This window comes from Diaphorina citri, unplaced genomic scaffold (genome assembly GCF_000475195.1).
Source record: "Diaphorina citri unplaced genomic scaffold, Diaci psyllid genome assembly version 1.1 scaffold295, whole genome shotgun sequence".
NCBI lineage: Eukaryota > Metazoa > Arthropoda > Insecta > Hemiptera > Psyllidae > Diaphorina > Diaphorina citri.
Window position 1 is genome coordinate 103,915 of NW_007377731.1, and position 13,413 is coordinate 117,327.

At 40.1% G+C, this 13,413-nt stretch overlaps 1 protein-coding gene and 1 pseudogene across 1 annotated transcript; both read left to right on the plus strand.

Annotated features, from left to right (window-relative positions):
- The first annotated feature begins 1,655 nt into the window (after nt 1–1,655).
- On the plus strand, nt 1,656–2,722 carry LOC103507181 (annotated as a pseudogene).
- Nucleotides 2,723–3,873: 1,151 nt separating this feature from the next.
- Nucleotides 3,874–8,358, plus strand: LOC103507193 (plasma membrane calcium-transporting ATPase 1-like). The gene is made up of 5 exons (XM_026822119.1): nt 3,874–3,877; nt 5,294–5,739; nt 5,901–6,115; nt 6,211–6,284; nt 6,380–8,358. The coding sequence occupies exons 1-5, from the start codon at nt 3,874–3,876 to the stop codon at nt 8,356–8,358; spliced, it is 2,718 nt and encodes a 905-aa protein (XP_026677920.1).
- The last annotated feature ends 5,055 nt before the right edge of the window (nt 8,359–13,413 follow it).

Genomic DNA, 13,413 nt, shown 5'->3' on the forward strand with positions numbered 1-13,413 from the left:
CCTTTAAAAAGAAAAAGGAAGGCGGTGGGTTTTTCCCCCGAAAATTTTTTTTTTTTTTTTTTTTTTTTTTAACTAGTACCTACCCTGTATAACCCTAATGAGTATCTAGCTACTGAGAGACCTTGGGAATTCAGCGTACCTAATACCCCTCTACTCTTACATAGGGTAAGTGTACCATTTATTTGCCCACCTAAAAAACGTACCATATATTGGCCCAACTGTACCATACGCCACATAAGTCTGAACTGGACAAACTTTTTCATCAAAAGAAAGGGCTTAAAGATTGCTATCGAACCAGTGCTATTCAAACATTGTAGTCATAAAAACAAAAATTAGAAAAATAAATGTGGGCAGGTGGCCCAATAAATGGTACGTTTTTTAGGTGGGCGAATAAATGGTACACTTACCCTACATGGTGGGATCTTTGTTTACATTGTATAAGTAAGTACTTCTCATAGCTGAACAGTTTTAGGATGGCTTAATTTACATCTTAACTATCACCACCTACGTCATTAGGTAGTGAGTAGCTCATTAGTCTCATTTCATTACTGATGCACCTTAAACCTAGTTTACACTGTACGATTTTTCTCACTTTTTTTTACTTTCCTTATCTTATAATAGGGAAAGTAATGTAGAATAGAGGGAACTGTAACAACAGCGGTCTTATCGTCCCGAAATCCAAGAGGGAACGGGAACAAAATGGGAAAAAGTAAGCCGTTCTGAGAACGAACGAACGAAAAAAATACCTTGCAGCCACTTTTGCATTTCTTCAAGGCACATTCCTATACATCCACACGCCTATCCAAGAGCGGAAAAGTCAAGTTTAAAAATTTCTGCCCTGACTTTGATTCGAACCCAGCACCTCCAGGTTGAGAGTCAGTGCTCTTGACCACTCAGCCACAGAGGTGGGCTATTTATGACTTAGTCAGCTTATTTCTACTTTCTCTTTTTCTTCGCCTTTTCCCGTGTACAGACGGAGTCGGCGTTTTTCGTCAGCCTCTCAATCAGTCCTAACTAGGGTGATTGCTTTGGGCTGACATTTGGTGTTGGCTTCAAATTTTACGAGTGGATGCCCTTCGCACTCAACCTTTGCTATTTTTTTTTTCTTCTTCTTCTTCTTCTTCTTCTTCTTCTTCTTCTTCTTCTTCTTCTTTTTCTTCTTCTTCCTTCTTCTTCTTCTTTTTCTTCTTCTTCTTCTTCTTCTTTTTCTTCTTCTTCTCCTTCTTCTCCTTCTTCTTCTTTTCTTTTTTTTTAGCTTTTTTCTACTCTTCTACAGTTGATGTTCTTTTCTTCATTTCCAGATTTGTGCGCCTTCAAAGCTATGTCCAATGAAAATTGACCGAAGAAAATCCGCTTCCTAGATCCCGAGAGAGTTAAATCGTACACTCAGTGCCTCCTGATTGGATTCTGAATTTGAGTAAGTAAAAAATAAAATTAGCTAAATTCTACATAAAGTTCAGTTTATTTAAGGCCGGGGGCCACAAAATGAGTTTAAACTCGGTTTCAGCAACCTAATTGGCTAAAAATTTTGGAACTTTTTGAAATCAAACAATCAGATTGCGTAATGTACCGACACGTTCAAATGCCTTATTTTTCTATCTCGTCGTAGCACGTTCAACACTCGGCCGTATGTCGGCGCGGGTTTTGGCCTTCAACACGTTCGTCCTCATGACCCTCTTCAACGAAATCAACGCGCGCAAGATCCACGGCCAACGCAACGTGTTTGAAGGTTTGTTCACCAACCCGATCTTCTACTCTATCTGGGTGATCACCATGGTGTCGCAGGTCATCATCGTTCAGTACGGTGGTATTGCGTTCGCCACGCATTCGCTAACCCTGGAGCAGTGGGGTTGGTGTTTGTTCTTCGGCGTCGGAACACTCGTCTGGCAGCAGATTGTCACCACCGTGCCCACCAAGAGACTGCCTAAGATTTTTTCCTGGGGCCGCGGCCAACCCGAGTCGGAAGCCGCAATGAACACCCGGCAGCAGCGTGCGGCACACATCCTGTGGCTGAGGGGGTTGACGCGGCTGCAAACGCAACTGAGAGTAATACGCGCCTTTAAATCCAACCTGGAGGATCTAGAGGAACGGCGTTCCGCGCAGAGTCTGCGATCCGCGCGCAGCCAACTGGGTAATCAGAGACCTCTGAGTGATATCACCTACATCGACGAAGACCCGATCAAAACCCCCAATGAGCACTACAACAACCACCAGACTAGCTAGTTGATTGCTTGGTCGACTTGTCGACCGCTCGCCGTCTCGCGTAACATGACAACATTCCCGAGCACTACAACAACCACCAGACTAGCTAGTTGATTGCTTGGTCGACTTGTCGACCGCTCGCCGTCTCGCGTAACATGACAACATTCCGTCGAAGGCGGAACCCCTTTGTGGCGCTTATGCGACAGCCTTTGCTTGTTTAAAATGCGTTTTCGTTTCTCTTATAAATTCTGACAAAACACACTCGCGTTTGAACCTCAACTGTAAATACATATATCTCGTCTAACAAATTTGAAAAACAACTTTCCGATTCTTGTACTTGTACATGCTGTAAGTTGAATGATCCTTTGAAGGATAAAACGATTTCTAATAGACTACATATGGGGGGTACTCATTCACAGTACCTCCTACTTGGAATAACCTAAAACACTAACTCTTCTAACAATAGGAATTTTACAATGAAACAATCATCAGGAAAAATACTCTCATACTAATGGACCCATAGTTTCTTCTTCTTCTAGAACTCTTCTAACAATAGGAATTTTACAATGAAACAATCATCAGGAAAAATACTCTCATACTAATGGACCCATAGTTTCTTCTTCTTGACAAAGTTTTACGTTTTAAGTAAAACAAAATCACTCATTTAAATTGACATATAAAATATTTATCCTTTCAAACAAAAACAATTTTTGTGAAAATGTAAAACCAGATGTCAGCCCAAAGCAATCACTCTAGCTAGGGCTGATTGAGAGACTGACGAAAAACGCCGACCCCGTCTGTACACGTGAAAAGGCGAAGAAAAAGAAGAAGAAATGCAAAATCATCGTGTTAAAACTTGAGAACTCGCTTCGACCGACCATGAACTTTAATTTTTTGTTGTTGAGTGTCCCAAAATTGACTTAGAAGCCATAGGAAGGAGAATAGACTATACTTTTCGCCGGCGGTCGTAGACAGCCTTCACTCTCGGAAAGGTAGGTTCTTGGAATGCTATGGGACCGTTCGATTCCCGCCCGGGGAGGATTTTATCCTGAGCACATGAACGGATAATGTGCGTTCTCGGAACGGCTGCCTTTTCGTAATTACCTACATTCAGATGATTCCTTATGAGGAACGGAGGGAAAATGACATCTCCATTAATGAAATAAAAAACGAAGGAAAAATGACATCTCCACTAATAAAATAAAAAAAGCGAATGAAAAACAACATCTCCACTATATTTAAATAAAAAAATCTACCTTCCTAGTAGGTCCCTAAATGCCTAAACCCCACCCAGGAAAGTTGGTAGCTAGGTACCTACTTATTTTTTCTTTTCAATTTCACACATTTCTAGAGGAAAAAATCATGTTGGTAGCTAACACGTTGGTACTCCAAATTAAAATGAACTCCGAAAAATTCGTAAATTTCTAAGGATGCAAATCACGTAGGTGAGGGAAAAAGCACAAAAACACAAACCAAAATATAAATTATTGTAACTTTGCCGAATAGCTCATCCCAAAAGGAAATTAAGAAAAAAAAATAATACCTACCTACCTACCTACCTACAAAACGTAGTTTTATTAGGAAATAAATATAGGTAAATAAATCCAAAAATCACGTAAAAAGTAGATACTCAAAAAACGTAGGTATAGATCTTAGAAATTACCTACCTAAATGGGTAAATAAATTCCAAAATCACGTAAAAAGACGATAAGACCATAGCAGTTAGAGTTCCCTCTGTCAAAACTCTTCAAAAAAAAAAAGAGAGAGAGAGAGAAATGGTGTCCTCCATTTCTCTAGGAGAAAGCCAGCCAAGAATAACCCTTACTAATTTCACCCCCTGTAAAAAGATCGCGTTTTTTTTTAAACCGAGAAAAAAAAACGGGACGGATTTCAAAAGTAACCAGTTTATGAACGCACACACAAGGTAAAATTCCAACTGAAAACCAGAAACCAGAGCAGAGAAGAATTTTGATCCGTCTCTCATCTCTCATTTTAAAGTTACCTAGGAAGAATCTCACGGTAATTCCTGGTCCAGGAACAGAGCGATTTTTTTTTTTTTTCACCCCCTCTGGGAATCAAACCTTTAACCTAGGGCCTACAAGGCAGGCAAGCTACCCCCCGAGCTAACTAGGCTGTTACATAAAATTTTACGAAACAAAATTTTCCTTGTCAGTAGGTAGTTATTGACAACAACAATTGCCAAGAAGTTATTACTTAATTCATGTGGCAGGGTTCATTTTGAGTGAGTTGTTGATAGCATTCTACAAATTTTTGCACACTTCTACTTATTTATATTTTATTTAATAATGATGATTTTTTTGAACATGACAAAAGACAAGCACTAATTGTGCAATATGATGATAAACAATAATGTTTTAACCATAATAAATACTGTGTTAAAAATAAGGAAAGACAAGCAGGAAATTTTGCTATAAATTAAGTAGGTACTGCAGTAAGTTCTCCTTTATCACGATTATTGGGTATTTAGGAATAATTATAATTAGGTATTTATTTATTATGTTAATTAATTAGGTACCTAACTATATTTTTCTGCTGTTGCTGGAAAGGTGAATCATTTTCGTTAAAATAAACCTTTGTGTTTCTGATAACTTGAAACCAGTGAGGTGTAATAATTGAAACTCAATAGGTTTGAGATGAGTCTGAGTTATAATAACAATAACAATTGAAAAAATAAGTAATCCAATTGGATATAGATAAACATTATATACCTAAACCAATGAGAATTTATGTAGCTCAGGGAAGACTAAAGTACTACACCATCTACTCCTCTCTAATTTGTAAATTGCCAATAATAATATAAAAGAAGAGGAAAAGGAGCAGAGATTGTGGGGAGGGGAAATCAAATCAAATTAAATGTTGGGGTAAGATAAAAAGTTTTAAATCTATAGATAAACATTATACCTACCTAAACCAATGAGAATTTATGTAGCTCTGGGAAGACTAAATACTACACCATCTACTCCTCTCTAATTTGTAAATTGCCAAAAATAACATAAAAGAAGAGGAAAAGGAGCAGAGATTGTGGGGAGGGGAAATCAAATCAAATTAAATGTTGGGGTAAGATAAAAAGTTTTAAATCTTCGGGAAGTTTTCGGGTCGAACATCATCCCTCCCAAACCGTCGAAGACTTTCCTACAGCTCGTCTGGGAGGCGCTGCAAGACGTGACATTGATTATCTTGGAGATCGCCGCCCTAGTGTCGTTAGGTCTCTCTTTCTACCACCCCGGTGGCGAATCAGAACACGACAATGAAGAGACCAAGTACGAGTGGATTGAAGGAGCTGCCATCCTGGTGTCTGTTATAGTCGTAGTGCTCGTCACGGCGTTCAATGATTACTCCAAGGAGAAGCAATTCCGAGGCCTTCAGAACCAGATCGAAGGTGAGCACAAGTTTGCCGTCATTCGACAGAACGAACTCAAGCAGATATTCGTCGGCGACATTGTGGTCGGGGATATCTGTCAGATCAAATACGGAGACTTGCTCCCCGCGGACGGGATTCTCATTCAGAGCAACGATCTGAGCTTCAGAGCCAGATCGAAGGTGAGCACAAGTTTGCCGTCATTCGACAGAACGAACTCAAGCAGATATTCGTTGGCGACATTGTGGTCGGGGATATCTGTCAGATCAAATACGGAGACTTGCTCCCCGCGGACGGGATTCTCATTCAGAGCAACGATCTGAAAATCGACGAGAGTAGTTTGACCGGCGAGAGTGATCATGTGAAGAAGGGAGAACTGTTTGACCCGATGGTGCTCTCCGGGACTCACGTCATGGAGGGCAGTGGCAAGATGGTGGTCACCGCTGTGGGCGTGAACTCACAGGCAGGCATCATCTTCACCTTGCTGGGCGCGACGGACGAGGAGGAGGTGAAGCAGGAGAAGAAAGACAAGAAGAAGAAAAAGAGAGATGAGGAGAGCGCCATTGAGGCTATCGACATGAAGCCGGTGGAAGTGGCGGAGAAACATGATGAGAAGAAGAGTGTTCTGCGAAGAAGAAGAAGAGAGATGAGGAGAGCGCCATTGAGGCTATCGACATGAAGCCGGTGGAAGTGGCGGAGAAACATGATGAGAAGAAGAGTGTTCTGCAAAGAAGAAAAGAGATGAGGAGAGCGCCATTGAGGCTATCGACATGAAGCCGGTGGAAGTGGCGGAGAAACATGATGAGAAGAAGAGTGTTCTGCAAGCCAAGCTCACCAAGTTGGCCATTCAGATTGGATACGCAGGCTCCACCATTGCCATTCTCACAGTCGTCATTCTCATCTCACAATATTGCGTCAAGAAGTTCGTTATCGAAGACGAAGAATGGAAAGCCATCTACTTCCGAGAGTTTGTCCGCTTCTTCATTGTGGGTGTGACCGTTCTTGTGGTTGCCGTCCCGGAGGGACTCCCACTGGCCGTCACCCTGTCCCTGGCCTATTCGGTGAAGAAGATGATGAAGGACAACAATCTGGTACGTCACTTGGACGCCTGTGAGACCATGGGTAACGCCACGGCTATCTGTTCAGACAAGACGGGCACACTGACCACCAACCGCATGACGGCTGTACAGGCCTACGTCTGCGAGGTCCAATACAAGAACATCCCCAAGTACGAGGATATTCCGGAAGACATTGCCAGCAAGATAGTCGAGGGCATTTCGGTGAACAGTGGCTACACGTCGAAGATCATGGCTCCGGAGAACGCCAACGAGTTGCCCAAACAGGTTGGAAACAAGACGGAGTGCGCGCTGCTCGGGTTTGTTGTTGCTATTGGTAAGAACTATCAGACCGTACGGGATGATCTCCCTGAGGAAGTATTCACTCGTGTGTACACATTCAACTCGGTGCGTAAGAGCATGAGTACTGTCATCCCTAAGAAGAACGGGTACCGTGTGTATACGAAGGGCGCCAGTGAGATTATTCTCAAGAAATGCTCGTACATCTACGGACGTAATGGTCATTTGGAGAAATTCACCAAGGATATGCAAGGGCGTCTCGTGAGGAATGTAATCGAACCCATGGCGTGTGATGGACTGCGTACAATCAGCATTGCTTACAAGGACTTCGTCACGGACAAAGCGGAAATCAATCAGGTGCACATCGAGGGAGATCCAAACTGGGACGATGAGAGTAACATTGTGAGTCACTTGACCTGTCTGTGTGTTATTGGGATTGAAGATCCCGTGCGACCCGAAGTACCCGAAGCAATAAAGAAGTGTCAGCGTGCTGGCATTACGATCCGTATGGTGACGGGAGATAACATCAACACTGCCCGCTCCATCGCTACCAAGTGTGGCATTGTGAAGCCAGGAGAAGACTATCTGATCTTGGAAGGCAAAGAGTTTAATCGACGCGTCCGAGATAACAATGGTGAGGTGCAGCAGAACTTATTAGACAAGGTGTGGCCACGACTCCGTGTCCTGGCACGCTCCTCGCCTAGTGACAAGTATACGTTGGTGAAGGGTATGATCGACAGCAAGATCAGTGCCGGACGGGAAGTGGTGGCTGTCACGGGAGACGGAACCAATGACGGTCCTGCACTGAAGAAAGCAGACGTTGGATTCGCCATGGGTATCACTGGAACAGATGTGGCGAAGGAAGCGTCTGATATTATCCTGACCGATGATAACTTTAGTAGCATTGTGAAAGCCGTCATGTGGGGACGTAACGTGTACGACAGCATCTCCAAGTTTCTGCAGTTTCAACTGACGGTTAACGTGGTGGCTGTGATTGTCGCTTTCATCGGCGCATGCGCTGTGCAGGACAGTCCGCTCAAGGCTGTACAGATGTTGTGGGTAAATCTGATCATGGACACGTTAGCCAGTCTGGCTTTGGCTACCGAGATGCCTACACCGGACCTCCTCCTGCGGAAACCCTATGGTCGTACTAAGGCGTTGATATCCAAGACCATGATGAAAAATATTATCGGGCAAGCCATCTACCAGCTGGTCATCATCTTCGGCATTCTGTTCTTCGGTGACAAGTTGCTGGATATCCCCACGGGCCGCGGGGCAGAGTATGGCAGTCTCCCCACACAACACTTCACTATCATATTCAACACGTTCGTCCTCATGACCCTCTTCAACGAAATCAACGCGCGCAAGATCCACGGCCAACGCAACGTGTTTGAAGGTTTGTTCACCACACACTCTGTATAATTTCTTGAAGAATTATTCCACAAAAAATTATTGTTTTAATTTTTATATTATTAATATGAGTAGGAACTTTTTTTTTAATTTTAACTAATTTATTGTTAATTTTGCATTGTTATTTGTTTCTTTTTTATTTAATTATAATTTTATGATCACGTGTGAAAATTCAGAAATTAAATGACCCTTCTTTTTTCGTATATCGATTTTTGTTCTGTTGAAATTTGTTTGATTTTAACTTTCCTTGATTCCCTCATCCCTCTCTTGTAGGAAGGAAAGTGTTTTATTCTTTTTTCAAGTCTTGCATACCACATTCTGCGAAAGAACATATTGAATGTGTCATAAATGGAAATTTTTGAAATTTCAGATTGTGAGGGACAATTTTTCCCCTCCCTCAAAAGGAAAATGCTCTCAAAAGGAGCCTACATAAACAAAATCTTACTACATAAACATAATACATATAGCCTACCCAATTACCACAGCTTTTGTTCACCCCTTATTATTTTTTTATTATTCCCGAAAACAATCCCTCGAAAATTCTTCTTGAATTTTCTCTTTCTAAGTACTTAATCAAAAAAATTAATATAAATGTTACATTTGTGTTTCATTTTTGTGAAATTATAACAAAGAAAAATGTGACATTTTACATTTTCTACTGAATAAAAAAATAATTTCAAACATTGACCAGTCCCTGCTTATGCAATAAAATTAAAGAAAATATTGACAAAAATGTTTTATAATGTCAGCCAAAATCAGAGTTTAAAGTTGAAACTCGATTTAAGTTTAACTCTAAATTTTTCAGGCAATGCTTAATCCAAAAGTTGAAAAAAAAAAAAAAAAACGAGTTTACACTTTGATTTTAACGCCGGACATAATAGGTACCTACAGTAAATAATTATTGGCGGGTTTTTTTTTTTTTTTTTTTTTTTTTTTTTTTTTTTTATAAAAATTTTTTTTCGGTTTTTTTTTTCTCCTCTCTAATATTTATCCGAGATTTTTTTCCTTCCATCATCCATGATTATATACGACACATAAAATATGCCTTACGGATAATCATGTGTTTAAATACCGTCTCGTCGATTAGTCCAAACAACGCTAAAAAAAAACTGCCTCATTAAAAATCTAAATCTCTGGAATTAATCCAACTATTTCACGACGAAACGTATCGAATTAAAATTCCAATTGTTCTTATTTTATTAGTTCATTTTTGATTTTATTTTGATGATTGGAAAAATAAACATAAATTCATGTGCCATACCCTCCACGCTACCTGGGCTGGCAGCTAGCTTGTCAGATGTTTGAAATTATTTTTTAAGGAAAAAACAGATTGATTGAACAATCCGTTTTCTCATTTACTAACCTTTTTTTTTAACTTCTCGAGATAACAATATTAATATCTTAATAGTTGATTATTTTTCTATTGTTTTTTTTTTTCTGAAAAACACAAGTTTTATTTTCTTCTTATGGTGCACTTGTAAAAGGTCTGAATTATTCTGGTTGTGCAAAAAAAAAAAAAAAAAAATGCCGTAATTTACGTTCTTAGCCAGTTGGTTGAAAAAATCTTCATTTTATGAAGTAAAATAAAAGTTAAGATGAACCCTGCTATGATGATTTACCCTGTGATAATATTCGAACACTCGCTCGTCAAAAAGTACTGATATCCGTCATAAAAAACATTTCGTGTAATTCGTGTGTGAAAATAAACGCCAGGATAATTCGGACCTTCTCGTGTTGCAAACAATATGATATACTCTTTATTTTTCCTTGCGATTATGTTGATTTATAAATCTATTTAGAGTTGTACCTATATTCTACCTAAATTTTTGTTAAAAAGAAATAATTTTTCAAAAAAAAATATATAGTTATTAATTTTTTTAATAAAAAAAAAGACAAACTCTCGTTTATTTTTAACTAAGGAAGAATTTTTAGTTTTCATTTTCAAGGATGTCGTTTAGCCACACGGCCGATTCTAAAGCTGTGTCCACAAATCGACGAGTAGCTACTTAATTAAAGTAGCTACTCAATTGTCCTCACGAGGCTGAGTACAGTCCGAACTCCAAACACAGAGCCGAAAAAACTTTGACCCCTCCGGGAATCTAACCCGGGACCTCTGGCGTGTAAACCTAGTATGCTACCCACTTGGCCACGGAGGCTGCTAGCAAAAACTATTTCCATTTATTAAATGCAAAATCATCTGAATTTCCCTTGCTAAAGAAATACCAAAGGTTGAGTGCGAAGGGCATCCACTCGTAAAATTAGTATAACCAGATGTCAGCCCAAAGCAATCACACTAGCTAGGGCTGATTGAGAGACTGGCGAAAAACGCCGACCCCGTCTATACACGTGAAAAGGCGAAGAAAAAGAAGAAATGCAAAATTGTCGTGTTAAAACTTAAGAACTCGCTTCGACCGACCATGAACTTTAATTTTTTGTTGTTGAGTGTCCCAAAATTGACTTAGAAGCCATAGGAAGGAGAATAGACAGTTTTCGAGCTCCGCTTCAATATTTCAGCGGACTTACACACGTTCAAATTACAGGGTGGTTGACAAATTTTATCCCCCCCCCTTAAAGTTTTTTTTGTGTTTGATAGAGGGAACTGTAAGTGCCAAGGTCTTGTCGACCCGAAATCGAACAGAGAAGGAGGACAGGATAGCAAAAAGCCAGCCGTTCCGAGAAATTAACGGAAGCTCCCCATTAAATTTGTACAATTGCCCCACTTGAAACTTTGATATTTTTGTGCGATTTTGTTTTTTGTATTTTCATATATTTTTATTGTAGGTTTAAATATCCTATCCTCCTTCACTCTTCAATTTCGGGACGATAGGACCTCCATAATTACAGTTCCATCGAAAAAAGCCTCAATTATCCTAAACCAGATAAAATGAAGTTCGTTCTAACCGGCTTTCTCCTATCCTGTCTTCCTTCTCTCTTCGCTTTCGGGACGATAAGACCCTAGCATTTACAGTTCCCTCCATCAAACCTCAAGGAAAAAATAATAAATCCCCCACAGCTAGGCACTTCTGCGTGAGTCTACCCGGTATACGGTTTCATTGATTATTCAATTACCGTTGATACGTATAAGACTATGAGAATAGGATATCTGCTCTTTGACTTTGAAACATCACCTGAGTCAGCGCAACTGCTCTATTGCCCCACTTGAAACTTTGATATTTTTTGTGCAATTTTGTTTTTGTATTTTCATATATTTTTAACGTAGGTACAAATATCCTATCCTCCTTCACTCTTCAATTTCGGGACGATATTAGGACCTCCATAATTACAGTTCCATCGAAAAATATACCTACTGTTACTGTCGTAATAGAAAGTAAAAACCTCAATTATCCTAAACCAGATAAAATGAAGTTCGTTCTAACTGGCTTTCTCCTATCCTGTCTTCCTTCTCTCTTCGCTTTCGGGACCATAAGACCCAAGCATTTACAGTTCCCTCTATCAAACCTCAACGAAAAAATAATAAATCTCCCACAGTTAGGCACTTCTGCGTGAGTCTACCCGGTATACGGTTTCATTGATTATTCAATTACCGTTGATACGTATAAGACTATGAGAATAGGATATATTATGCTAAGACTAGGGAGGGGAGGGGGAAAGGGTTATACTTACAGGGTGTCTCAAAAGTTATCGTACCAAACATAAAGGTGCGATTTTTTGGATTGAAGTTTTTTGGTACCTACCTCGGGTTTGTATTTGTCAAGACGCTCTTCGCTTACGGGACGATAAGACCTTAGCAGTTACTGTTCTCTCTGTCAAACCTCTTCAAAAAAATCACCCCTTTAAATGTGGTACCTTGTATTTTAGACACCCTGTATACAAGGGAACTTTATTTACCTGGAAAAAAGGTCTGTGGAAATAGGATTTAGGTAGGATGTGTAGGAACTCCTTTGGCAGGAGAAAGGAAGGAGGGAGCTTTACTCATATGTTTTTAATCGAAGGAAGGGAGCTTTTTTTTCAATAGGCTTGATAGAGGGAACTGTAACTGCTAAGGTCTTATCGTCCCGAAAGCGAAGAGAGAAGGAAGACAGGATAGGAGAAAGCCAGCCGTTCGGAGAACGAACCTTATCCGTTCAGGATAAAATCCGCCCCAGGCGGAATTCGAACCCGCGGCCTAGTGCTTACAAGGCAGACGCGCTATCCTCCAAGCCAACTAAGCTGGCTACGTGAGTTTTAAGGTAAAAACACACTACCATCACGTGAACTCATGGGGAGTCAGAAAGATGTAGTTCAAAGTTTTCCCATAATTCTATAATACCTATTGTAGGTAATCTTGTCCAGGAAAGCCACACTACTGTCACGTCACGTGAGATCACATGACGTGATAATAATAATAATAATAGTGCTTATTTATACTGCTCGCATAGGACTGAAAAGTCCCTTTACTCCAGCAGTAGGCTACTACTATTTATTATCCGTTCAGGACAAAATCCGCCCCTGGCGGGAAACGAACCCGCGGCCTAACCCTTATAAGGCAGACGCGATAACAACAAGCTAACTAGACTGGCTCAATCAATCAAAACATGAAGTACTAGCTGAATTCCGTCGCTTCGCTCCGGAATCCCGCTAGTTCATCCCGAGGCATGGCCAAACTTGTAGAAAAGGCATGGCCGAACTTGTAAAAATTTTTTAGCGATCAAAAATTGATCATATCTCAGGATCGGTTTAGATTTTCACAAAATCCTTTCTTATTACACACCTAGACCATAAAAGGAATATTCCTACCAAATTTCAGCTTTCTAGGTGTTGTGGTTCTAGAGATAGTCTTATTGCACACCTAGACCATAAAAGGTTCTCGAGATAGAGCGATCAGTGTGTGAATATGAAATGTGAAAGTGAATGGATCTTAATTGTTTTCATAATATAAGATTATCTCAGCTGTATCACAATGCACCATATTTTTTTACTAATACCTACCTATTTATTGCCTTGTTAATGTGAATGAGTGAATGGATCTTAATTGTTTTCATAATATAAGATTATCTCAGCTGTATCACAATGCACCATATTTTTTTTTCTACTAAGTACCTATTTATTGCCTTGTTTTGAACCTCA